Source organism: Macaca mulatta, chromosome 20 (assembly GCF_049350105.2).
Source record: "Macaca mulatta isolate MMU2019108-1 chromosome 20, T2T-MMU8v2.0, whole genome shotgun sequence".
Lineage (NCBI taxonomy): Eukaryota > Metazoa > Chordata > Mammalia > Primates > Cercopithecidae > Macaca > Macaca mulatta.
Window position 1 is genome coordinate 79131488 of NC_133425.1, and position 23137 is coordinate 79154624.

A 23137-nucleotide genomic window follows, 5' to 3' on the forward strand; every position below is an offset into this window, starting at 1 on the left:
GTCTTTGCACTTCTCACAAAATACCCACACCACTTCCTCCCCTACGACAACCTTCATCCTCTCCACAAGGTATTCTCATTTCTAGCACACTCAAATGCTATCTTTTCATGAAGCCTTCAGATCTATCCCCAGGCAGTTAATTATCCCAAGCCACAAGCATTTTATTATCACCTCTCTTCCTGTGCTTGTAACGCCATCCTGCATCTGCTTACATATCTGTTCCTGCCATACCATTAACGTTTCAAGAGCAGGCACCTGTACCATTGACATTAACGCATTTCCATCTAGGCAGAGGGTAGAGTCCCAGTAAATGATTATTGACTGAATGAATAAAATGAAACTGTCATGTTTAAACATGGCCTCGAAATTAATTCTTTCCCTTTTTTTTCCTTTTGTCTAAAGTCAGTGATATGGAAACAAAAACCAGAAAGTTGAATTTTTGTACAACAGTTTAGTTTTATATTATTGTCTCTTCTAAGATAATTTTTCAGCCCAAATTATGTAGATAATTGCTTCAGTTCTACATCAAGTATAGTACACATAGAAACCTGACATTATATTATTGCAAACTTATTTTCCACCAGATTCGTTGTTGGCTTACTATTAAAATGTTTCTGTATATATAAACACACACAGAGAGAGAGAGAGATTTCTGAGATGAAATTGGCAAGATCTCTATTAACAAAGCAATAAAACTGATTTTAAGTTTTAAAACAATGAGATTCTCTGGCCAGACGCGGTGGCTCACGCCTGTAATCCCAGCACTTTGGGAGGCTGAGGCGGGCGGATCACAAGGTCAGGAGATGGAGCCCATCCTGGCTAACACGGTGAAACCCCATCTCTACTAAAAATACAAAAAAAAAAATTAGCCGGGCGTGGTGGCGGGCACCTGTAGTCCCAGCTCCTCGGGAGGCTAAGGCAGCAGAATGGCATGAACCCGGGAAGCGGAGCTTGCAGTGAGCTGAGATCCGGCCACTGCCCTCACTCCAGCCTGGGCGACTGAGTGAGACTCCGTCTCCAAAAAAAAAAGAGAGATTCTCAGCTTATAGAGCGCTCAGTAAAAGTGATTCGTAACATACTGGTGCTGAAAAACCATATTAAAGAGGACACAAAGGATAAAATAAAACAAAGGATAACCTTAGAGAGAAAACTCCTGGTTCACTTTCAGCTTTTTTTTTTTTTTTTTTTTTTAAACAGGAGGTACATGCACAGGTTTGTTGCCTGGCTCACTCTCAGTTTTAAAGCAAAGGTGAAGGTACATGTAGAGTCCTGTTCAGATGACAGAAGAGATCTGGCATGTATTTGCTCACAGCTGCTTATTGAAGGTTCAACAGACACACAGCAACCTAGAGGGAATTTGGGGCCATAGATTGTACTGCTCATGTGTCCATGTTCAAGATCGCTCATTAGCTCACATCTACATTGTGGCTCCTCTCAGATGGGCCCATCTTCCTGATTATCCTCCCAGAATTTGGGCCTCAGGCTTCCTTGGGACACTAGCTGAGGTCCCTCTCCATGTCCCTGGTATGGACACCTTGCTCTGAGTCCCAGTTCTGCAGACCTCTGCCCCACGACACACTGTTTTCTCCCCAAGGGTTAGATAATGAAGGATTCGAATTTAGACACAGCCACTGCTCTCAAAATAGAAGCCAACTTGTGGAAATACAAACGTATATGATTATATTTACAGGAAGAGCCATACATATTTGGTTTTTTTCAAATCAAATTCTAGATTGGTGCACAAGTAATTGTGGTTTTGCCATTGCAAGTAATGGCAAAAACCACAATTACTTGTGCACCAACCTAAGAATTCAAACATATGTTGAGCACTGATTATATACCAGGACCAAGAAAAATCCTAAAGCTCAGACTCTATAGAGCTCAGAAAAGGGCTTCCTGTTTTCCCTGTTCTCTGTCTTCCTACGTTTCATTCTTCACACAACCTCACTTTGCACACTGTTTCCAAATAAAACCACTTGTACTCATAACTTCCAAGGTAAGACATATGCTGCATGCCTCTGGGCCTACCACCGGGATAGAGGTAGGATTTGGGATAACTGGCTGGAAAAGTCTACTACTTTCTAAGACTTCTCAGAGCTAACTTCTGAAAGTTTGTGTTGAGATCCTAACATTCAGTGCCTATGAAACCAACCTATCTGACATGGTTTGGCTGTGTCCCCACCCAAAATCTCATCTTAATTTTAATCCCCACATGTCAAGGGTGGGACCAGATAGAGGTAATTGAATCGTGGGGCAGTTTCCTTCATGCTGTTCTCATGGTAATGAGTCTCATAAGAACTGCTTGTTTTATAAGCATCTGGCATTCCCCTGCTTCCTCTCACTCTGTTCTGCCACCCTGTGAAGAAGATGCCTGCTTTTTCTTTGTCTTCTGCCACGATTGTAAGTTTCCTGAGGCCTCCCCAGCAATTCGGAACTGTGAGTCAATTAAACCCCTTTCCTTTATAAATTACCCAGTCTCGGGCAGTTCTTCATAGCAGCATGAGAATGGACTAATATACCATCTCACTGTGGCAAGACCAGGGATCCTGTTCTTCTAAGGGGACCCTCTTGGGAGAGGCATTTGGAGTCTTGTCTTACTGGTCCAGAAATTTCATAACATATGTATATCTAGTCCTTTGTGTTCAGATATGGACAGCAGCTGATGGGATTTGGCTGTGTCCCCACCCAGATCTCACCTTGAATCATAATAATCCCCAAGTGTCAAGGGTGGAGCCAGGTAGAGTAGTGGAATCAAGGGGGCAATTTTCCCCATACTGTTCTTATGGTAGTGAATAAGTCTCATGAGATTTGATAGTTATATAAACGGGGGTTTTCCTGCATGAGCTCTCTTGCCCACTGCCATGTAAGACGTGACTTTGCTTCTCATTCTCCTTCTAAATGATTACGTGGGACTGTAAGTCAATTAAACCTCTTTCCTTTACAAATTAGCCAGTCTTGGGTATATCTTTATTAGTAGTGTGAGGATAGACTAATACAGAAACATTATTCATAATAGACAAGTGTGGAAACAACTCAAATGTCCATCAGCTAGTGAGTAAACAACGTGGTCTGTCCATACAATGGAGTATTATTTAGCCATCAAAAAGAATGAAGTACTAATACACACTGCAACATGTATAACCCTCAAAAACATTATGCTAAGTGAAAGAATCCAGACCCGAAAAATACCTACTCTATGACTCCATTTATATTAAATGTTCAAAATAGGCAAATCTATAGAGACAGAAAATTGATTAGTAGTTGCCAGGGGCTGGGAGTCGGTATGAAGAGTTAGTACAAATGGGCCCAAGGTTTCTTTTTGGGGGCGATGAAATGTTCTAAAAGCAGGTAGCGGTGATGGTTGCACAACTCTGTAAATTTACTAAAAATTAATTATTGCAAAAATAAAGAGTGGGAAAAAAAGTAGAATTGGAAAAAAATATTTTTAATCCCTGTATAATTTTGAGTTTAATGTGTTCATGGTTATTGTAAAGAAAATTAAAAATAGATAAATGTATTATTTTAATGTTAATTACCTAGAGAAATAATCACCACTTACAGTTTTATGTATGTCTTTCTAATTTTTCTTTAATCATATATAGATTTTTAAATTAGGATCACACTATGTTTTCAGTTATGTCTATTAATGACAAGATTTAAAGCACTTATATGTATATATATAGCTACTGAACAACAGAACCTGTCAAAAAAACTCAGTGTTTTTTAGCTAAGTGGAAATCCTGTTTGGACAAGGTTTTGCATGAAATAAAATCCCTGAAATTTAAATAGACAAAAAAAAACCACACATAAAAATTGTAATCACAATAGGTTTGTTAAGCAATGCACACAGTAAACCAATATGCCAAGACACCGGGTTGCAGCAGAGAAACAGGTTTAATTATAGTGTTAATGGAAAGGGGTCATGATCCAGACCCCAAGAGAGGGTTCTTGGATCTTATACAAGAAAGAATTCAGGGATAGTCCACAGAGTAACGTGAAAGCAAGTTTATTAGGAAAGTAAAAGAATAAAAGAATGGCTACTCCATAGAGCAGCCCCAAGGGCTGCTGGTTGCCCATTTTTATGCTTTTTCTTGATGATATGCTAAACAAAGGATGGATTATTCATGCCTCCCCTTTTTAGACCATATAGGGTAACTTCCCGATGTTGCCATGGCATTTGCAAACTGTCATGGTGCTGGTTGGAGTGTAGCAATGAGGATGACCAGAGGTCACTCTCATTGCCATCTTGGTCTTGGTGGGTTTTAGCCGTCTTCTTTATTGCAACCTGTTTTATCAGCAAGGTCTTTATGACCTGTATCTTGTGCTGACCTCCCATCTCATCCTGTGGCTTAGAATGCCTTAACTGTCAGGGAATGCAGCCCAGTAGGTCTCATCCTCATTTTACCCAGTTCCTATTCAAGATGGAGTTGCTCTGGTTCAAACACGTTGACAACAGAGTCATAGAACGAGGAGATGGGAGGGAACCTCAAAGCCATCTCCCCAAGGAATTTGAGGTTCGGGTTTTTGAGGACTTTGGAGTGGGCAGAAGTATGGAGATCCCTGACTGGTAAGAGTGCAGAGTGAAGTCTTAGGAAGGGGCGAGGAAGCAGGTGTATTCTCATGCTGATCCTGTTCCTGTGTGGGAGACTTCCAACTGGTTGCTGGAATTCAAAGGAGGTGTGTCTGAAAAACATCTTAAGTGATCCTTAAACAAAAGCCTTATGATTCTAATGTTAGAGATCTCGTCTATAGGAACAATGGGGATGCAAATCAATTCTTAAACAGTCTTCTGGCCTTAATGTCAGAGATCCTATCTAGGGGAACAGTGGGGATGCAAATGGCAGGATCTAGTGCTACTGTAACTGAGGAGCTGGTTAACCACTCACTGCAGGAGAGCCCAGTTAACAAGATCCAGGCCTGCTACAAGAAAAGTGAATTTATTTTTGAAGTTAGCTTGGAAAGACACAAAGTGTCCTGCTTTAAGTGTGCTGCTTCATCTTTGGAGCAAAAAGCAGACATTTTTATACAGTTAAAGGGGAAGTGAGCAAGGGCAGGAGGTCCCCCTGCTAGCCTGGTGTCTTATCTACTAAACAGTTGAGTTGACAGTTGAGTCGATGCCTTCCTGGGCAGAAATAAGTTGTAAAAGTGGCCAAGTGGGCGTGCTTTCAGTATGTCCTCCTGAGGCCACCCTGGAAGTGAGAGTTCCCTGGAGATGTGCTTTGATCTGCAAATTGACTGTCAATTCTGGAGGAAAGATCCCTGGGGCATATAGATGATCTTGCCTTGTAGGGAATGTCTGATGAGGGGGAGTTTAGAGATTATTTTGCATTTCCAAAAGGGCTAGGTAGGAAGCAGGCTGAAAGGAGAAAGGAGAAGAGAAGAGAAAAAGGTAATTAAACCACCTCAGAAAAATCGAGGAACTTGGTTACAATACATGACCTATTGCAACAAGGAAATGGGCAGGGTGTAGGCTGATTAATGCTGAATTAAAACTGTATTTGTACCCAGAACCTGGCATGCAATTCCTGTGGGGATGGTTTCAAAACCTGGCCCTGTTTCTCATTGCATCCACACCCACATCGTCAAAGCAATGCCAGGAGAAACGTGCGTGGCTCCTGCTTCTTGGAGGAGTCCTGGTTCAGTTCTACAGGCTTCCCACACAAAGAAAATACTGTTGGTCATGTAGGTAAGAAAAGCACAGGAGACTGTTTTTTACCCTTTCTACCAGTGTTTAGTACCAACCACAAGCACCAAAATACTCAAACTTTGAGCTCTGCGGCTCTGGCTCTTACGGACAGGGAAGTGCTTTACAATTGCCAGTCATTCCGTTCGCTTTATGGAATAGCCAGAAAGCTCCAGGAATGGGGATGCCCTACCATGGAGCCACAGCTCTCAAACAGGTGACATGCTTGTGACCGGAAAGGGGTCCCGATCCAGACTCCAAGAGAGAGTTCTTAGATCTCACGCAAGAAAGAATTCAGGACAAGTCCATAAGCGAAAGTGTAGCAGGACAAGCTGCAGACAAAACCCCTCAGACACCAAGTTAAAGAAGGAAGCGATTTATTCGGCCAGGAGCATCAACAAGAGCCAAGCTCCCCGAGTGAGCAATTCCTGTCCCTTTTAAGGGCTCACAACTCTAAGGGGGTCCACTGGAGAGGGTCGTGATCTATTGAGGAAGCAGGGGGTACACGACGGGGGGCTGCATGCACCGGTAATTAGATCAGAACAAAACAGGACAGGGATTTTCACAGTGCTTTTGTATACAATGTCTGTAATCTAAAGATAACATAACCAATTAGGTCAGGGGTCGATCTTTAACTACCAGGCCCACGGTGTGGCGCTGGGCTGTCTGCTTGTGGATTTCATTTCTGCCTTTTAGTTTTTACTTCTTCTATCTTTGGAGGTAGAAATTGGGCATAAGACAATATGAGGGGTGGTCTCCTCCCTTAAAAGCAAGTATATTAGGAAAGTAAAGGAATAAAAAAAAGGCTACTCCACAGACAGAGCAGCCCCAAGGGCTGTTGGTTGCCCACTTTTGTGGTTATTTCTTGATGATATGCTAAACAAGGGGTGGATTATTCATGCCTCCCCTTTTTAGATCATAGAGAGTAACTTCCTGATGTTGCCATGACATTTTTAAACTTTCATGGTGCTGGTGGGAGTGCAGTAGTGAGGGCCGCGAGAGGTCACCCTTGTCACCATGTTGGTTTGGTGGGTTTTGGCCGGCTTCTGTACTGCAACCTGTTTTATCAGAAAGGTCTTTATGACCTGTATCTTATGCCGACCTCCTATCTCATCCTGTGACTTAGAATGCCTTCACCGCCTGGAAAAGTAGCCCAGTAGATCTCAGCCTCATTTTACCCAGCCCCTATTCAAGATGGAGTTGCTCTGATTTAAATGCCTCTGATACGCTGATGTTAGAGTACCTTAGACATGTTCCTTAATCTGAGTTTCCAGTTTTCTCTTCTAGAAAATGAGAAAAAAAACTAGAAAGTAGACCCCCATGTGCTCAAAGCAACAACCTGCCTGGTTGGCTTGGACTTTTCCTAGTCTGTATAACAGCAGGCACTCAATTCCTCTATGTAAATCTTCACCATTTATTAATTATATTACCCTGCGTCTCTTAGAAAATGCACAGTTCTGCCCTCACTACACCAAGATCACAAAAGGCTCAGTATAAATCATGAGCCAATCAGACCAACAGTAAGCCAGGCAGGCCTGGTGCAATGCCCAGGTGGCCAACTTGGCCATCTCATAGGCAGTTATCACTGCTCAACTTGAAGAAATACAAGGTTAATTGTTGGAGTTTGAAATCCGGCAGTAGAATCCATGTGGTCCTATCGTGGTCATATAATGTACTGAGTCTCTTACAAGCTGTCAGTGCTGAGTGGGAATGACAAAGCCAGAAACAAAGGCAAGCAGAGGTCGAATGCCAGGAAGACCATGGCAGGGTGCCAAGTCCATGAAGCAAAAGACTACCATCGTCTAAAAGGCATAGTCCTCTAGAGCAACAGAGCCAGTAACCCAGATCCAGAGGAAAGAAAATGGTAACCCTTTCCCCCTCAAGACTTGCCATTGTATCAGCAAGAGGGCTGTTTGCAAAATAAATAGCCCACCAACATTTGAAGGTTGGAGATCTCTCAGTCAAGAGTGACAGGCTGTCACTGAAAACGGGTTGGAAGGAAAACTGTCGTTCCTACTAAGCAATTTTAAATAGGCTTTGTTGCCAGATATCCTTGCTGCAAGTCCTCATTTCCTCATTTGGAAATGAGATTTGATATGATTGTATTGGGGGTAAAATTAAAAATATCTCCTTACATCCCACTCACACTGCTGCATGATGGAATTGCCAACCTTGTAACCAAAAAAAATGTCTTTCTAATAAGAAGTCAGTGACACAAGCGAAAAGAGATTCCTGCAGCTAAGGTTTGCTCCTGGTATTTTCCCCATGATATCGCCCAACACAACGTACACTTTGTGGGTGGAGAAAAATGGGGGAAGACTTTTTAGCTTGTATACTTATTTCAGAACCTTAAATGAGATGCCTATTAAACTATCCATGTACACAAATAGGCTCAATATTAAGAAAAGAGGTAGTATGAGACTGAAAGACATGCTTAAGAGAAAGGAGGGAGCCATAAGTCAGGAATGGAGAAATGAAGAAAAATCTATACTGACTAAACTCAGGTTAGCTAGGAGGCAACATATGAGGAAGGCCCAAGTCTTACGCTCCTAGAAGCCAGGGCAGAGGCAGTAGACTGGTAAGGACCACTGGCCATCTTGGGAACATGTGCTCCACTGGAAGCCATTTGGATGAAAAACAAGAATTCTTAGAACACTGGATATCCCAGAAACATAATGAATTAGCAGACCAAATGCCAGTGTGCAACTACTGGTTAAAAAGAAAAAGCCAATTACTTATAGCACTGAATATAGATCAGCAGAAACTCCTGGCATCAAAGAAACTCTGACCATAAAGACTTAGCGCATGTTTTTACCAAACACTTCACAGGGCCTTGTGGATCAATCATGCATTCAATTTTGTCCTACAAATTAAAATCAAGCCATGTTTAAAGCAGTCTCCTTAAATTGCTTGCCAAAGGGTACACATAGTACCACACTCCTGGTGTGACATGATCATTCTTATCATTCGTTTTTGGAACCTTCCTTTCGTGGATACACCACCCCTCACCTCGCTTCCCTGCTTCTGCCTGAACCGTGGCTTACCTGGATTATCACAACCAGATCCCCTGCAATTTTCAGCCTTGCCAACATCTGAACATGTCAAAGAAAACTGGGCAGGACAGAGTTTGAAGGTAAAGGCTCAATTCAAGGCTACAATAAAGGAGAGAGATTGAACTAACTCTGCTGAAACAAACAATGGGAGGGTTTTTAAGCCCTGGGATGAGCTAATGGAAAAGTACTGGAGGACATTTGTGGGGAGGTTGGTCCACGTGATTAGGCATCTGTGTTTGCTAATGGGTGTTTATTGGAGTTAGGCTCCAACCCTTCCACAGAGACTGAGACACAGAGACGCTATTCCTCTCCATGATTACATTTCAAAGAGGTACCAGGTCCTTGAGAAAGGTGGTTCTGGGTTGCAAAACTAGCAACAGGTTGGGAGACTTATATCTCACAGGGACAGAGAAAGAATATACAATTGCAAGTTTCTAAAGTAAATGCTTCAAGAAAAGAGAAGTCAGGGCCTGTATTAGGCCATTCTCATACTACTATATAGCTACTACTCACGACTGGGTAATTTATCATGGAAAGAGGTTTAATTGGCTCATAATTCCACATGGCTGGGGAGGCTTCAGAAAACTTACAATCATGGTGGAAGGCAAACGGGAAGCAAGAACCTTCTTCACATGGCATCAGGAAAGAGAAGTGCTAGCAGGTGAAATGCCAGACACTTACAAAACCATCAGATCTCATGAAAACTCACTATCACGAGAATAGCATGGGGGAAACTACCTCCAGGATCCAATCATCTCCCTCTCTCAACATGTAGGGATTACAATTCAAGATGAGATTTGGGTGTAGACACAAAGCCAAACCATATCAGGGCTCTAGAGTCTGAAAGAAGCCCATCTAAAGTGTAGTCCAGCACAGGGGAAGGTTATGGCCCTCTTGGTCAAGGCTATCTATCCTTAGGAGGTAAGGAAGTTCTTCTAGCCCTGCCTCAAAGCCAGGGTGAGAATTAGTATATGGTGATTCTCCTGGTGGCTGAGCCACAGGCTCCAACACTTTTCCCCACTCATGAGGCTCTGAACCACTACCCCACAGAGGCCCATTTCCATAAGGTCCTGCTGCCAAGATTCCTCCTTTCTCTCCATCCTTATCCCTCCCCCTTCCCTGCCTGGCATGGTCTTGTAGCTGGAAGACAAGGCCTCAGCTTTGGGGTCTAGTTTCTGTTTCACGAACCTCCATCAGCACAGACTGTCCCCATGTGGAGCCCAGCCCCCTGCTGTTATCTCTGAAAAAGATCTACTCCACTCTAGGATCATTTTTGGCTACTGAGCTATTCCTCCTGCAGAAATAGTAAATGCTATTTTACCGTGCATGGCCAGTGATAACCAGCAAGCCTCGGGCATTGGTCCCAGCCCCCATCCTGCCTATTGTCCTGCTACAGGGACAACTATGACTATGCTAGCTGGAACTGATGATTCCTTGGGGACCCAGCCTGACTATGACACAGGCTGGGGGCCAAAGAATCACTAGTTCCAGCAAGCAAAATAGGAACAGGAAGCTAAGAATGTCAAATACATTTAGAATGGCCTAGTCAAATGCCATTTCTCTTTTTTTTGAGACAGAGTCTTGCTTTGCTGCCCAGGCTGGAGTGCAGTGGCACAGTCTCAGCTCACTGCAACCTCCGCCTCTTGGGTTCAAGCGATTCTTCTGCCTCAGCCGCCAGAGTAGCTGGGATTATATGCACGTGCTACCATGCCCAGCTAATTTTTTATATTTTTAATAGAGACGGGGTTTCATCATGTTGGCCAGGTCAGTCTCAAACTCCTGACCTCAAGTGGTCTGCCCGCTTCAGCCTCACAGAGTGCTGGGATTACAGACCTGAGCCACCGCGCCTGGTCTACCATTTATTTGTGGGAAAAAAAAAAAAAAATCCACTTGTATGAGTTCCCCAGAGTCATAAGATTCATAGAAACAAGAAGTGGAATGGTGGCTGCCAGGGGCCAGGGGAAGGGGAATGGGGAGTTGGTGTTTAATGGGTCAGAGTTTCAGTTTTGCATGGTGAGAAAGTTCTGGAGATGAATGGTGGTGATGTTCCTACAATAATTTGAATGTACTTAACACCACTGAACTGTACACTTCAAAATGGTTAAAAATTGTCAATTTTATGTTATGTATATTTCACCACAATTAAAATAATAGCTCATAAGAAAAAAGCTATAAATAGTAATAATAATAACCTGAAATTATGGTTTGGGGATTATAGTTTGCTTTCATGGTTAAAATGAGAGCCTGCAAGACTCAAGCTATGTAATAAAAATTCTGGTGGAGAAAGTGTAAGTTAATGCTTGCCTAGAGAAGGAGGCCTGATACTCACAGTGTCCATTTGAGCCTGTCCTAAATCTCTTTAGACCTCAGCCTCACCATACCTACAATGAATGGGTCTCAGATCTTCTGCTCTAAACTTGCACCAAGCCTGGGCTTGCAATTTGGGTGTCTGTGGACCCCTCAGGTGTGTTTCTAAATGCAGGTATGTTTCTCTGGAGTCAGGGGCCATGACTTTCAGCAGATTGCCAATGGGAAACCCACCTCCCAACTATGTTGAAGACCTGAAAGCTGGAGTGGTTCTTCTCTCAGCAGTCCTTCCAGCTCCTAAGATTATAGAGACAGAAGCCCCTACAAACTCAGCCAGACCCCCACACATTTAGAGGTTGGACTTCCTCTGATCCTTGAAATGGCCACCCTGAGAACACGGCCCCGGGGCTTCCTCCAAAAGGGAGCTGCAAAGAGGGAGTCCCATTCTAGCTCCATTTCTAGGTGTTTTGCTCAAATTGACGCTTTTTCCCTATTGAAAGAGAAAATTCGGATTGGGCATGGTGGCTCATGCCTGTAATCCTAGTACTTTGGGAGGCAGGCAGATCACCTGAGGTCAGGAGTTTGAGACCAGCCTGGCCAACATGGCAAAACCCCATCTCCACTAAAAATACAAAAATTAGCCAGGCGTGGTGCTGCATGCCTCTAATCCCAGCTACTCAGGAGGCTGAGGCAGGAGAATTCCTTAAACCCAGGAGGCAGAGGTTGAAGTGAGCTGAGATTCTGCCACTGCACTCCAGCATGGGAGACAGAATGAGAGACTCTGTCTCAAAAAAAAGAAAAAGAAAGAAGGGAAGGGAAGGGAAGGGAGAAGGAAAGGGAAGCGGGAAGGAAAGAGAAGGGGGAAGGAAAGGGAAGGGGGAAGGAAAGGGAAGGGGGAAGGAAAGGGAAGGGGGAAGGAAAGGGAAGGGGGAAGGAAAGGGAAGGAGGAAGGAAAGGGAAGGGAGAGGAGGGGAGGGGAGGGGACGGAAAGAAAAGAAAAGAAAAGAAAGAGAAAATTCGTAAAGGAGGGACCCTGTCTTCACTGTGCCTTGGTTCGATTCTTGGTTATGAGTGGTTCCATGGTGGTGGAGGCTGCTGATGGAAAGGGGAACAGAGGGGTGAGGGATTTTTGCTGAAAATCTAGAGATTACTTAGAAGCCCCCATATTTCCTGGGCCCCTGAAATGATTGGATCCAAATGGGCTTGTGAGGAATTTTGAAATTTTGAATTTCACCTGAATTTTGGATGTGATTTTTCTCTATCGTGTGCACAGAGGCTGAGAGAGGCTCTTTCCCTTAGGATTTTGTGAATCTTGTCTTTAACTCATTGCCCAAAGTAATGAACTCATTTTACTGACTTCGGAAAAAGACATCACCAGCCTGGCCTGGGAATAACACATGGGAAACTGAAGACAGTAGTATAATTAAGTTCACAAAAGGCCAATTCTTACGGCCATATTTCAAATGCTCACAACGCCTTCTCATCCATTCTACCAAATGACTTGGCTTCACAATATATTCAGAGTGAAAAAACATAATGGATTCTTCTGAGATACTCAATTAGTTCAATAAAAAGAGAAAAATAATTTTTCAATAAAGAAATTTAGCTAAATGACTAAAGCTGACAGTGAAAAACCAACTTCAAAGTAATTATGCATTTCTTTTGAGTTTGCGCTCTAACAAAAGTTGATGATATGCCACCATTAGAAATAGCCATCCTTCAAATGATTAATTGCATTTGTGTTGGTATTTTAGCAGACATTTATTTGAATGTTTACTCTGTAACTGTCTTCGGGTGTTGATATATTTAAATTTCCACCAGCCCTGCTGAAAAGTATCAGCTTGCGCTTCTTCATGACTCACTGCTCAACTTCCTTTAAGCTGGTTTTTTCACCATTAATGGAAACTTCTTCCAAAAATGTCACCAGTAACATTCTCCTTGCAAAATCCCATTACTTCTCTTTACTTCTTATCCTTGTGGGGGTCATGACACACTTAATTATGGGTCACTGACTCCCAGTTCTCTCCTGTAAAAGTAGCATCTGCTCTTTAAACTTTGAGGTCTCTCAGGATTCCGTATTCCACCCCTCTGGCATTCTGAACTTTCACCTTGGGTAACCACTTTGATAGAGAAGTTTCAAAGGCATCTATGTGTTGATGACTTCCCAACCCCTGGCTCAGCCTGGGCACTTCCGCCAAGCTGCACACATCTGCGCAGGTGCATTGAATTCGACGGGCCATTAGCACAGTCAAGGCTGAACTGCTGGTCTTCCCACTTCCCACTGCACTCTGCTCTTCTTCGGGCAGGCTCGTCTGAGTGCTTGATCACCTAGACAAGACACTGCTTTCCTGCTCCAGCTGCACGCGTCATGCCTCTCTTCATCCGTGGCTGGTCCGCCTGCCTGCAGTGTCTCACATTTCCTATCAATACAATTGTGTGCTTTCTGAAAATAAGTCAGGTCCGATTGTTCCTGGATCACTGCCTTCCTGGAAAGCCTCTGCACTCTGTAGAATCAGTACAGGCCCCTCGTGATGCTACTCAAGGCCCTCCAGGAGCCCATGCCACCATCAGTGCCCTTAGCTCTGGGGGAGCAGCTCCACTACGGCACCCCACGACTTTGCATGTAGAGCCACACGGGGAGGGTGTGACCTGCAGCTGCGCCGAGTCTTGGCAGAACACCCTGCAGTCCCCCAGCCAGTTTCTCGTTGCCTTCCAGGTTCTATGAGGTGCAGGGGCTTTCTGCCTGCCCCTCTCAGGACACAGCTGCTGCTATAAAACTGCTGAGAAGCAGCTTGGAGTTGGCTCTGCTGCAACATCCCTTCTATCTGTTGCAGTTGTCCAGTCCCTTTTATTTTGCCATGACCTGCACCAAGGCCACAATGCCCATGCCTCCTTTTACTGTCTAAGTAATAAACTGTCTGCATCTAAAGAGGTCTCCCTGTTTCTTCGCTAGGACTTGCCTGTGTCCTGTATGCCAACTTCAAATACTCTCTACCCTTCTAACCCCCAAGTAACTCGATAGCCTAACTGCAAACTTAATGTCATTTCCAAACATAAATATAGTACAAGATAAAGTAAAATTATACTTGGAAGTCTGGCTAAGTGAAAATAAGGATTAGAAAAAGGAAACCAAGCCATAGGTTAGGTTAGTACTGTATCGTATTACTTTTTAAAACTGATAAGAACAGATCTACACTTGCTCTTAGCCAAACGCCAAGAAACGATTGTACTACTGAATAAAATTATGGTGCTGTCATTTTAGAGGTGCTTCAAATTCTTTTGGGAATCAGGCAAATCTGTATACTTAAAATGTGTGACCTATGAATTTGGCTCTAACCTTTCTTGCAGAAAATTAGAAATTACTAACCAATGGTTTGTCCCAAGAGCAAACCTCTAATGCACAAATGATTGAAAATGAATTCAGAGAAAACTTAAATAAAGGCAATCTGAGTTTTATTAACATTAAACGCCCTTTCTTTAAGTGAAAGGCATTATTAGGGCCAAGTGCAATGGCTCATACCTGTAATCCCAACACTTTGGGAGGCCAAGGCAGGTGGATCTCCTGAGGTCAGGCATTCGAGACCAGCCTGGCCAACATGGTGAAACCCCATCTCTACTAAAAGTACAAAAATTAGCCAGGCATGGTGGTGCACACGTGTTACCCCAGCTACTTGGGTGGCTGAGGCATGAGAATCGCTTGAACCCAGGAGGCAGAGGTTACAGTGAGCTGAAACCGCACCACTGCACTCCAGCCTGGGCGATAGAGCAAGACTCTGTCTCAAAAAAAAAAAAAAAAAAAAAAAAAAGAAAAGAAAGACATTATTAGATTGGTGATTATGAGGGCCATTATCTTAAAATAGTATTTCCTAAAATGCAAAACATTTCAGGAAGTAGCTGAAATATTAGGAAAAAAACAAGGCTTTAAAAATAAGGCCCAAAGGTTGAATGATGATTGCTTCTGTGCCCCTGTAGCCAGCTGCTGATCTCATTTCTCATTACTAACCCACATTCCTAAATCTGCCCTGTCCAGCAGGGTCAGCCATCCCAGCCCCCAGTGGCACCATCGGCCATCTGAGACTCTTTTTCAGCCCCAGAAGAAAATCTCTCAGATTCAATCTTTCCCTCTTTAGTCAACTCCCTAGTTAGAGGAGAGCTACAGCAGGGAAACCGTGCTCATCCCTCATGGAGACTCCATCCTCCCCCTACCACCAACATGCGTGAATACCTGGCTACTTATGTAAAAGATTTAATTTGGTAAATGAAGAAAAGTCATATTTATCTCCATTCTTTGAATAGATTTCAGTGTGTGAGAATGACTTTTTAGTGTGTCAGAAGCTTGGTATTCTAAGGGTAAAGTATTAAGCCTAAAGAACTTCAATCAACAGTCTTAAGGCCAGGCGCGGTGGCTCACGCCTGTAATCCCAGCACTTTGGGAGGCCGAGGCAGGCAGATTATGAGGTCAGGAGTTTGAGACCAGCCTGGCCAACATAGCGAAACCCCATCTCTACTAAAAATACAAAAAATTAGCCAGGCGTGATGATGGGCACCTGTAGTCCCACCTACTCAGGAGGCTGAGGCAGGGGAATCGCCTGAACCCAGGAGGCGGAGGTTGCAGTGAGTCGAGATTGCACCATTGTACTCCAGCCCGGGTGACAGGGTGAGACTCCATCTCAAAAAAAAAAAAAAAAAAAAAAAAAAAGTCTTATATATGATAAATGGTTTTGTAAACCACTAAACTTTGTACCAAAAAAAATCTGTTATTGTTAATCTTGTTTGCAACTATTAATAATAACTGAGAAATGGGCTGGGCATGGTGACTTACGCCTGTGATCACAACATTTTGGGTGTCTGAGGCAGGAGGATTGCTTGAGGCCAGGAGTTTGAAATCAGCCTGGGCAACATAGTGAGACTCCCATTTCTACAAAAAATACAAAAAGTATCCTCTGAGATGCAAACGCTAAGCCGGGTGTGGTGGCGTGCGCCTGTGGTCCCAGTTACTTGGGATACTGAGGTGGTAGAATTGCTTGAGCCCAGGAGGTTGTGGCTGCAGTGAGCCTTGATCACACCACTGCATTCCAGTCTGGGTGATAGAGTGAGACCCTGTCTCAAAAAATAAGATAAGTGCAAGATAAGTTTACAATGTAAAAAGTACTATGGTAAATTGCTCTCGCATATACCAGTTGCATACCAACATCTTCCCTTTTTCCCACAGGCAACCCTCCTGCTACGGGCACTGGGACTTTGCTGATAACCCTGGAGGACGTGAACGACAATGCCCCCTTCATTTACCCCACAGTAGCTGAAGTCTGTGATGATGCCAAAAACCTCAGTGTAGTCATTTTGGGAGCATCAGATAAGGATCTTCACCCGAATACAGATCCTTTCAAATTTGAAATCCACAAACAAGCTGTTCCTGATAAAGTCTGGAAGATCTCCAAGATCAACAGTAAGTCTAGCTAAAGCATTTCTCCCTGTTCTTCCAGCTTTCAGTTTAGTTTCTCTTCCCAAAATGCTCTTTCTCTACTATTCTCTCATGTATTCTCATTTGGTTCATTTTAAGTTATTGGCTTATTATAAATACTGACAATTTTCCCACCAACAAACAAATGCAATTTATCTGTTTCAAACATAGACGTTTTCTCTTCTGCTTCCTCTCTGATGTTTTCTGTACTGTACACCCTGTGTTGTATATCCTAACCTGTCTGCTACATACTGTAACTCCAATATTCTCTCTTTAAAATTTTAATATATTTAGGGGGCACAACTGCAGGTTTCTTATATACATACGTTGATTGCATAGAGGTGAAATCTAGGCTTTAAGTGTCCCCATCACCCAACAGTGAACTTTCTCTTAACTAATCTGTAGTTTCTGCCATCCCAGAGTTCCCAGCAACAAGACTGTGATTCTTTGTTCTTCCTCTTTCTCTTTTAATTAAACTCCACAGATTCTTTCTTTGTAACTAGCTTACGAAGAATATTGGCCAACCTGCCCAGTCTCAGCAGTCTCTGCTTCTCCCCAGCTATCTCTTGGCTCAGCTGTCTCTCCAATCTCAGAGACAGAGAACTGTGTTAACATTAACTTTCACCAGCGCATTGGAGAGACTTTTCATGGTATACTTGCCATCATAAAAGACTAAAGGAAAGAGAAGCACTAGGATAAGAATCTTTATAGTCTTCAACCTCCAACCTTCCATAGTATGCTGCAGACTGCCTCAAACTTGACTTGGTCTAATGATGACCTTGGCTTTTCTTTCAAATCCTTGGCCATCATTGACTTTGATGTCTTCTTCCATGCATCTTCTTTCTCCTTTATGAAACTTGCAAGCAATGTCTCCTTCCACCAGTCCTTCCACATAGGCAGGTGGAATTCAAAACTTAACCCAGCTTCTATCACTTGCCTTATCAAGACTGAAACACCAATGTATTAATATGGAGTATCCCTATATCCACAATCTCACCCACCTTCTTCCCCAAATGTAAACTAACTACTAAGTTCACCTTGTCTTCCAATAAAGTAAGAGAAAAAACAAACAAAAAAAGGCATTAGATACTATGTCTTCAATAATATACTTATCCTGCTGTTGACCCAGTCAGGGTTCCCACTTCTTATATAGGTGGTAGAAGTTTTGAGGGAGACAGAGAATTACCCATTTCATTAGATTTTGCCTAATGTACAATTGTGCATAACATTTTCTATTTAAAAATCTCATATCTATTGTTATAGCCCTATCTCATATCTTATTTTATTAGTGCCTTTTGCTTGTTATTGATTCTATTTGCCTGTTTATTTTATTGCTTTTTGAAGAATGAATTCTGTTACACTGATTATTTTTATTTAAAACAGCCCTTCTCTTGTTTGAGGGGTTAGTGTTTTATTTGCTAGTTTTTATGGCTGTGGCCAATTTGAATAAACATCTCCAAATCTTTCCAATCGGAACTTTCTCATTCAAGAGTTTCTTTTGGTGGGGGGTGGTGGAGGGGGTGAACATCAGGATAAATAGTCAATGCATGCTGGGCTTAATACCTAGGTGATGGGTTGATAGGTGCAGCAAACCACCATGGCACACGTTTATCTACTTAACAAACCTGCACATCCTGTACATGTACCCCGGAACTTAAATTTAAAAAAAAGAGAGAGAGAGAGTTTCTCCTCTGCTCAAGGAAGATGGGAAAATGCCGTTTGATTTAATCTGCCATCTCACTAGGTGACCATCACATTAGTCATTGCTGCTGCTGTCACCTTCTAGAAATGATCATGCTTCATCTATTTTTATTTTCCTGTCATTACACTCTTGTTTTTTTCTCCTCGTTTTACCTAATGGAAAAAAAATGCCTTCTAAATGATTTTGTTGTCTCACACTTTTTTTTCTGAATATTTAGCCCTGTTTATTCCCAGAAAGGGGTACCTAAAAATATGTATGCCCCTAATCATGTCAGTGACTTTATCCCAGGGTTAAAGAATAGGCCAGCTGGTACAGCCACTGCCAAGTGTCTCCCAAGGGCCTGGGTGATCGTGGCTATCGCCAACGCATATGACGTTAGGGAAGTGGAGGGGAAGCTTAAAGATCCAGTGTCTGTGTTGCGGGTTCCCACCCAAATCTAGAGCTGTGGACTGAGGGTTGATTAAAAACCAAAAACAAGGCTGAACACAGTGGCTCATGCCTGTAATCCCAGCATTTTGGGAGGCTGAGGCAGGCAGATCACCTGAGATCAGGAGTTTGAGACCAGCCTGGCCAATATGGTGAAACCCCATCACTACTAAAAATACAAAACTTAGCGGGGCGTGGTAGTGTGTGCCTATAATTCCAGTTACTCAGGAGGCTGAGGCAGGAGAATCGTTTGAACTCAGGAAGTGGAGGTTGCAGTGAGCTGAGATCACACCACTGCACTGCAGGCTGGGCAACAGAGTGAGACCCTGTCTCAAAAAAAAAAAAAAAAACTGAAGACAAAAAACGTAGGCTATAGAACCTATCTCCATGATAACACATCAGGGTCCTGCCCACATTGAGAGCAGGTGGATTTTCACCTCAGCTTTCTAGATGTGGAACGCAGTCTTTGTCAAGATGACTTTTTCATGTAATAAATTTGCAGGGAGGAGTTCTTGGTAATCAATCATCTTCATGAAAGGAGCTCTCCTTGAAATTGATTATGATGGCGCTGAGGCACCGAACTCTGGTGATGGAAGCACTCTGTCTCTGTGCTGTTCATTACAAGAGCCACCAGCCATGTGTGGCTTCTGGGCACTTGGAATGTGGCAGGTGCCACTGAGGATCTGAACTGGTATTTTCACTTGACGTTAATAAATTTAAATTTAAGCATTCCCACGATTGTAAATGAAAATGCAGCACCTGTTTGGTGTGATTTTAGTCACCAAAACCTCACTCTTTTATTGGAAAAAGTCTCATCCACTCTCACCAGGACCCTCCTTGCCTTTACAGATACTCACGCCCTGGTAAGCCTTCTTCAAAATCTGAACAAAGCAAACTACAACCTGCCCATCATGGTGACAGATTCAGGGAAACCACCCATGACGAACATCACAGATCTCAGGGTACAAGTGTGCTCCTGCAGGAATTCCAAAGTGGACTGCAACGCGGCAGGGGCCCTGCGCTTCAGCCTGCCCTCACTCCTGCTCCTCAGCCTCTTCAGCTTAGCTTGTAAGTTGGCATAACTCCAGTGCATGCACGAGTAGGAAATTGTAACTTCATGGGGTTCATGAAGCCGGCATTTTTCCATATACCTTTCCAAGAAAAAGTATCCCAGAAGAATCATTCATCTTTAGTGTATGTCTGTATGACAGAACATGTTATATGTAGAAGTGCTCCCACTAATGTTTAAAGGCATCTTAACAATCCCTTCCAGCCAGTCTGAGGAATTGTGCAAAGGTGTTCATTGGTAGCCTGCAAACCAGCTGCCACTCAACTTGAGCTAATGAAAATGCACCCAGATTAGTTAACTGGTCTATCAGAGGCCTGTTTCTCTCTACATTATGCGGAATAATCTTTTGCAAGGTTAAAACAGATATGATGAGACTTTCTGAGAATAGTCATGAGAATTTATGGATGGAGGTTGGGCTGCAGGGAAAATGATCAACGCATAATTCACACTGTTTTTTCACTGGCTAGTAATAATGACTATAATATAATGAAACGTTGTTTTAAACAAATGAGTTATTATGCCAAGTAATATAGATGTGAGGATAAAATGAATAAATACATGTGTCAGATATTCCTTATTTATGAAATACTAGTCCAATTTTAACTTTAGCAGTTATTCATATATAACTGTTACCATCCAAAAGCCGTTTGGGCCTTGCTATTTACGTTTTGAGAAGGTATTGGTGTAATTGCAAATTAGGAAGTTGGGAAATTGGCAGAAAAAGAAAACAGAAGGTGTTATACCCTAGTGACAGTGGTGAGCTGCCAGGAAATCATATAGTCCAACACTGGGCATTCATGTGTATAAAGCTCTGTGCAAGACCAGAGTCCTGTGAGTAGAAGGAAAAAGAAGGACTGGGCACGGTGGCTCAGACCTATAATCCCACCACTTTGGGAGGTCAAGGTAGGTGGATCATTTGAGGTCAGGAGTTCAAGACCAGCCTGGTCAACATGGTGAAACCTTGTGTCTACTAAAAATACAAAAATTAGCCAGGCATGGTGCCATGCGCCTGTAGTCCCAGCTACTCGGGAGGCTGAGGCAGCAGAATTGCTTGAACCCGGGAGGCGGAGGTTGCAGTGAGCGGAGATCGTGCCATTGCACTCTAACCTGGGTGACAGAGCGAGACTCTGTCTCAAAAAAAAAAAAAAAAGAAAGGAGGGAGGGAGGGAGGAAGGAAGGAAGGAGGGAGGGAGGGAGGGAGGGAGGGAGGGAGGGAGGAAGGAAGGAAGGAAGGAAGGAAGGAAGGAAGGAAGGAAGGAAGGAAGGAAGGAAGGAAGGAAGGAAGGGAAGGAAAAGAAGAAGCCATTATAGCATCTCACTAGCCCTTCAGACTGGGCATTTCTGAAAGCGAACGTATCATCTTCCCCTACTGACCTGCCCCTCTGCCTGCCTTGCCTCTGATGACTGTACCACCATCATCATCATCACCATCATCTCCATGTCTCCTTCCCAATCTTCCCACTGCAAAGCCCAACAGAGTCTAAGGGTCCAACACTTTCCATCCATACCTGCCTCCACCCTCCTGTCTCAGGTGCTAATGTTCACTTAACCTCGATTATCTCACTGGCTTTCTAACTTTCTCTTCTGCAAAGAGAGAGAAAATAGAAATCAGGAGGCTGCCCCTCAGAGACTTCTCCTGAGTCTTTTCTGTAAAGTAGAGACAATTTCAGATGAAGGGATAGAGATGGGACTGGGGGCTGAGAAGAAATTAGGAAACCTTGTCAAAGGGCAAATAATTCGACTGTACAGCAGTTGGGCTGAACGTTGAGCAGGGGTGGTCCAGAGGAGATGGGATACTGTCTTAGTCCGTTCAGGCTACTATAACAAAATACTATAAACTGGGTGGCTTATAAATAACAGAAATGTATTGCTGATTGTTCTGGAGGCTGAGAAGTCCAAGAACAAGATGCTGAGAGATTCATTGTCTAGTGAAAGCCCACATTTTGGTTCACATATGGAGCCTCCTCCCTGCATTTTCACACGATGGGGAGAGGCAAGGCAGCTCTCTGGGGCCTCTTTTATAAAGGCACTCATCCCATCCCATCCATGAGGACTCTGACTTCCTGACCTACTGATTTCCCAAAGGCCCACCCTCCTAATACCATCACCTTGGGGATCAGGTTTCAGCATATGACATTTGGAGGGGCACAAACTTCAGCAGATACTATTAACCACCCAGTTTATAGTATTTTGTTATAGTAGCCTGAACAGACTAAGACAGTATCCGATCTCCTCTGGACCACCCCTGCTCGACGTTCAACCCAATTGCTGTACAGTCGAATTATTTGCCCTTTGACAAGGTTTCCTAATTTCTTCTCAGCCCCCAGTCCCATCTCTATCCCTTCATCTGAAATTGTCTCTACTTTACAGAAAAGACTCAGGAGAAGCCTCCCAGGGGCAGCCTCCTGATTTCTATTTTCTCTCTCTCTCTTTGCAGAAGAGAAAGTTAGAAAGCCAGTGAGATAATCGAGGTTAAGTGAACATTAGCACCATACCATAGCAGATACCATGAATTTATAGCAGCACGTTATGCTTGTTTGCCCCCTTACTTTGCTGACAGACATCCTAGACCTAGATTTCTAGAGTGTAGGAATGTTCCCTTTGTGAGAGTGTACTGTCTGGGGCCTGGTTTGCTGAGTCATCACCAGCAACCTGCAAGTCACTCTTGTATAGCATCAGCTGGGGAGATGGTGGTGGATCTCAAGTCTGACTGCACAATAGAAGCACCTGGGGAACTTTTCAATATAGCTACCCATACCCGGGCCCTACCCTATGACTGGAAGGGCAACTCAGACATTTGTCCGTTTTAAAGGCTCTCCAGATGGTCCACAGATACTGGGAAATCAGGACCATCCTGGTGTGATTACAAGCTTTAGGTACAGGCTCCTGGACATTCTAACAGTGTCCTCTAATCTTGTCCACACCCTAAACATGTGCTGGTTCCTTCAGTTCACAACTCAATAGGAAACAGGTGGAGGAGGGCAAATTTAAGAATATAAATGTGAAGATGTTTGCTACTGATGGTGCCAGGAAACCTGGCACCATCCCTCCTCCAGGGAGGAGGGTACAGTGAGATGACAGAACACATCCAATATGAGAATTTCTATAGCACCAACTTTCCAAAAAGTGTTTCAGAAGCTTACAGAATTAAAACGTGAACAAGACAGGAAGTTAAACTTGACAAGGAAGAGAAACCAACTAGGAAGAGTTGGGGATGGAGCTGACTGACACTAAATTTGGCCTGAGCTTCTTGTTGGCTTGCCGTACACACTTGCTGCTGTGTGATAAGAGCAGCGTGTTAATTGCACTGGTAGTTCCTAAATGCTGTTGCACATCAGAACCACTTAGGAAACATTTTTAAAATGCTAATTTCTGGGCTCAGTGCCCTAGAAACTTTCATTTGTGGTCTGGATTATGACTTGAGGTTGGGGAGTAG

At 43.4% G+C, this 23137-nt stretch overlaps 1 protein-coding gene and 1 long non-coding RNA gene across 11 annotated transcripts in view; one reads left to right on the forward strand and one right to left on the reverse strand.

Annotated features, from left to right (window-relative positions):
• The window catches only part of LOC144338258 (uncharacterized), a 31794-nt gene extending 22927 nt beyond the window's left edge, over positions 1-8867 (reverse strand). Inside the window, exon 1 of the long non-coding RNA XR_013412244.1 lies at positions 8728-8867. This is a non-coding gene — a long non-coding RNA (uncharacterized LOC144338258). The remainder of the gene's footprint in view (positions 1-8727) is intronic.
• CDH13 (cadherin 13) overlaps positions 1-23137 on the forward strand; it is a 1167676-nt gene that overhangs the window by 1134475 nt on the left and 10064 nt on the right. For 9 of the 10 annotated variants that reach the window (XM_077984054.1, XM_077984047.1, XM_077984053.1 and 6 more), the window contains 2 exon segments: positions 16256-16489; positions 19482-19700. In XM_077984054.1, coding sequence (XP_077840180.1) covers positions 16256-16489; positions 19482-19700 — 453 coding nt within the window. 10 annotated transcript variants of the gene reach the window in all.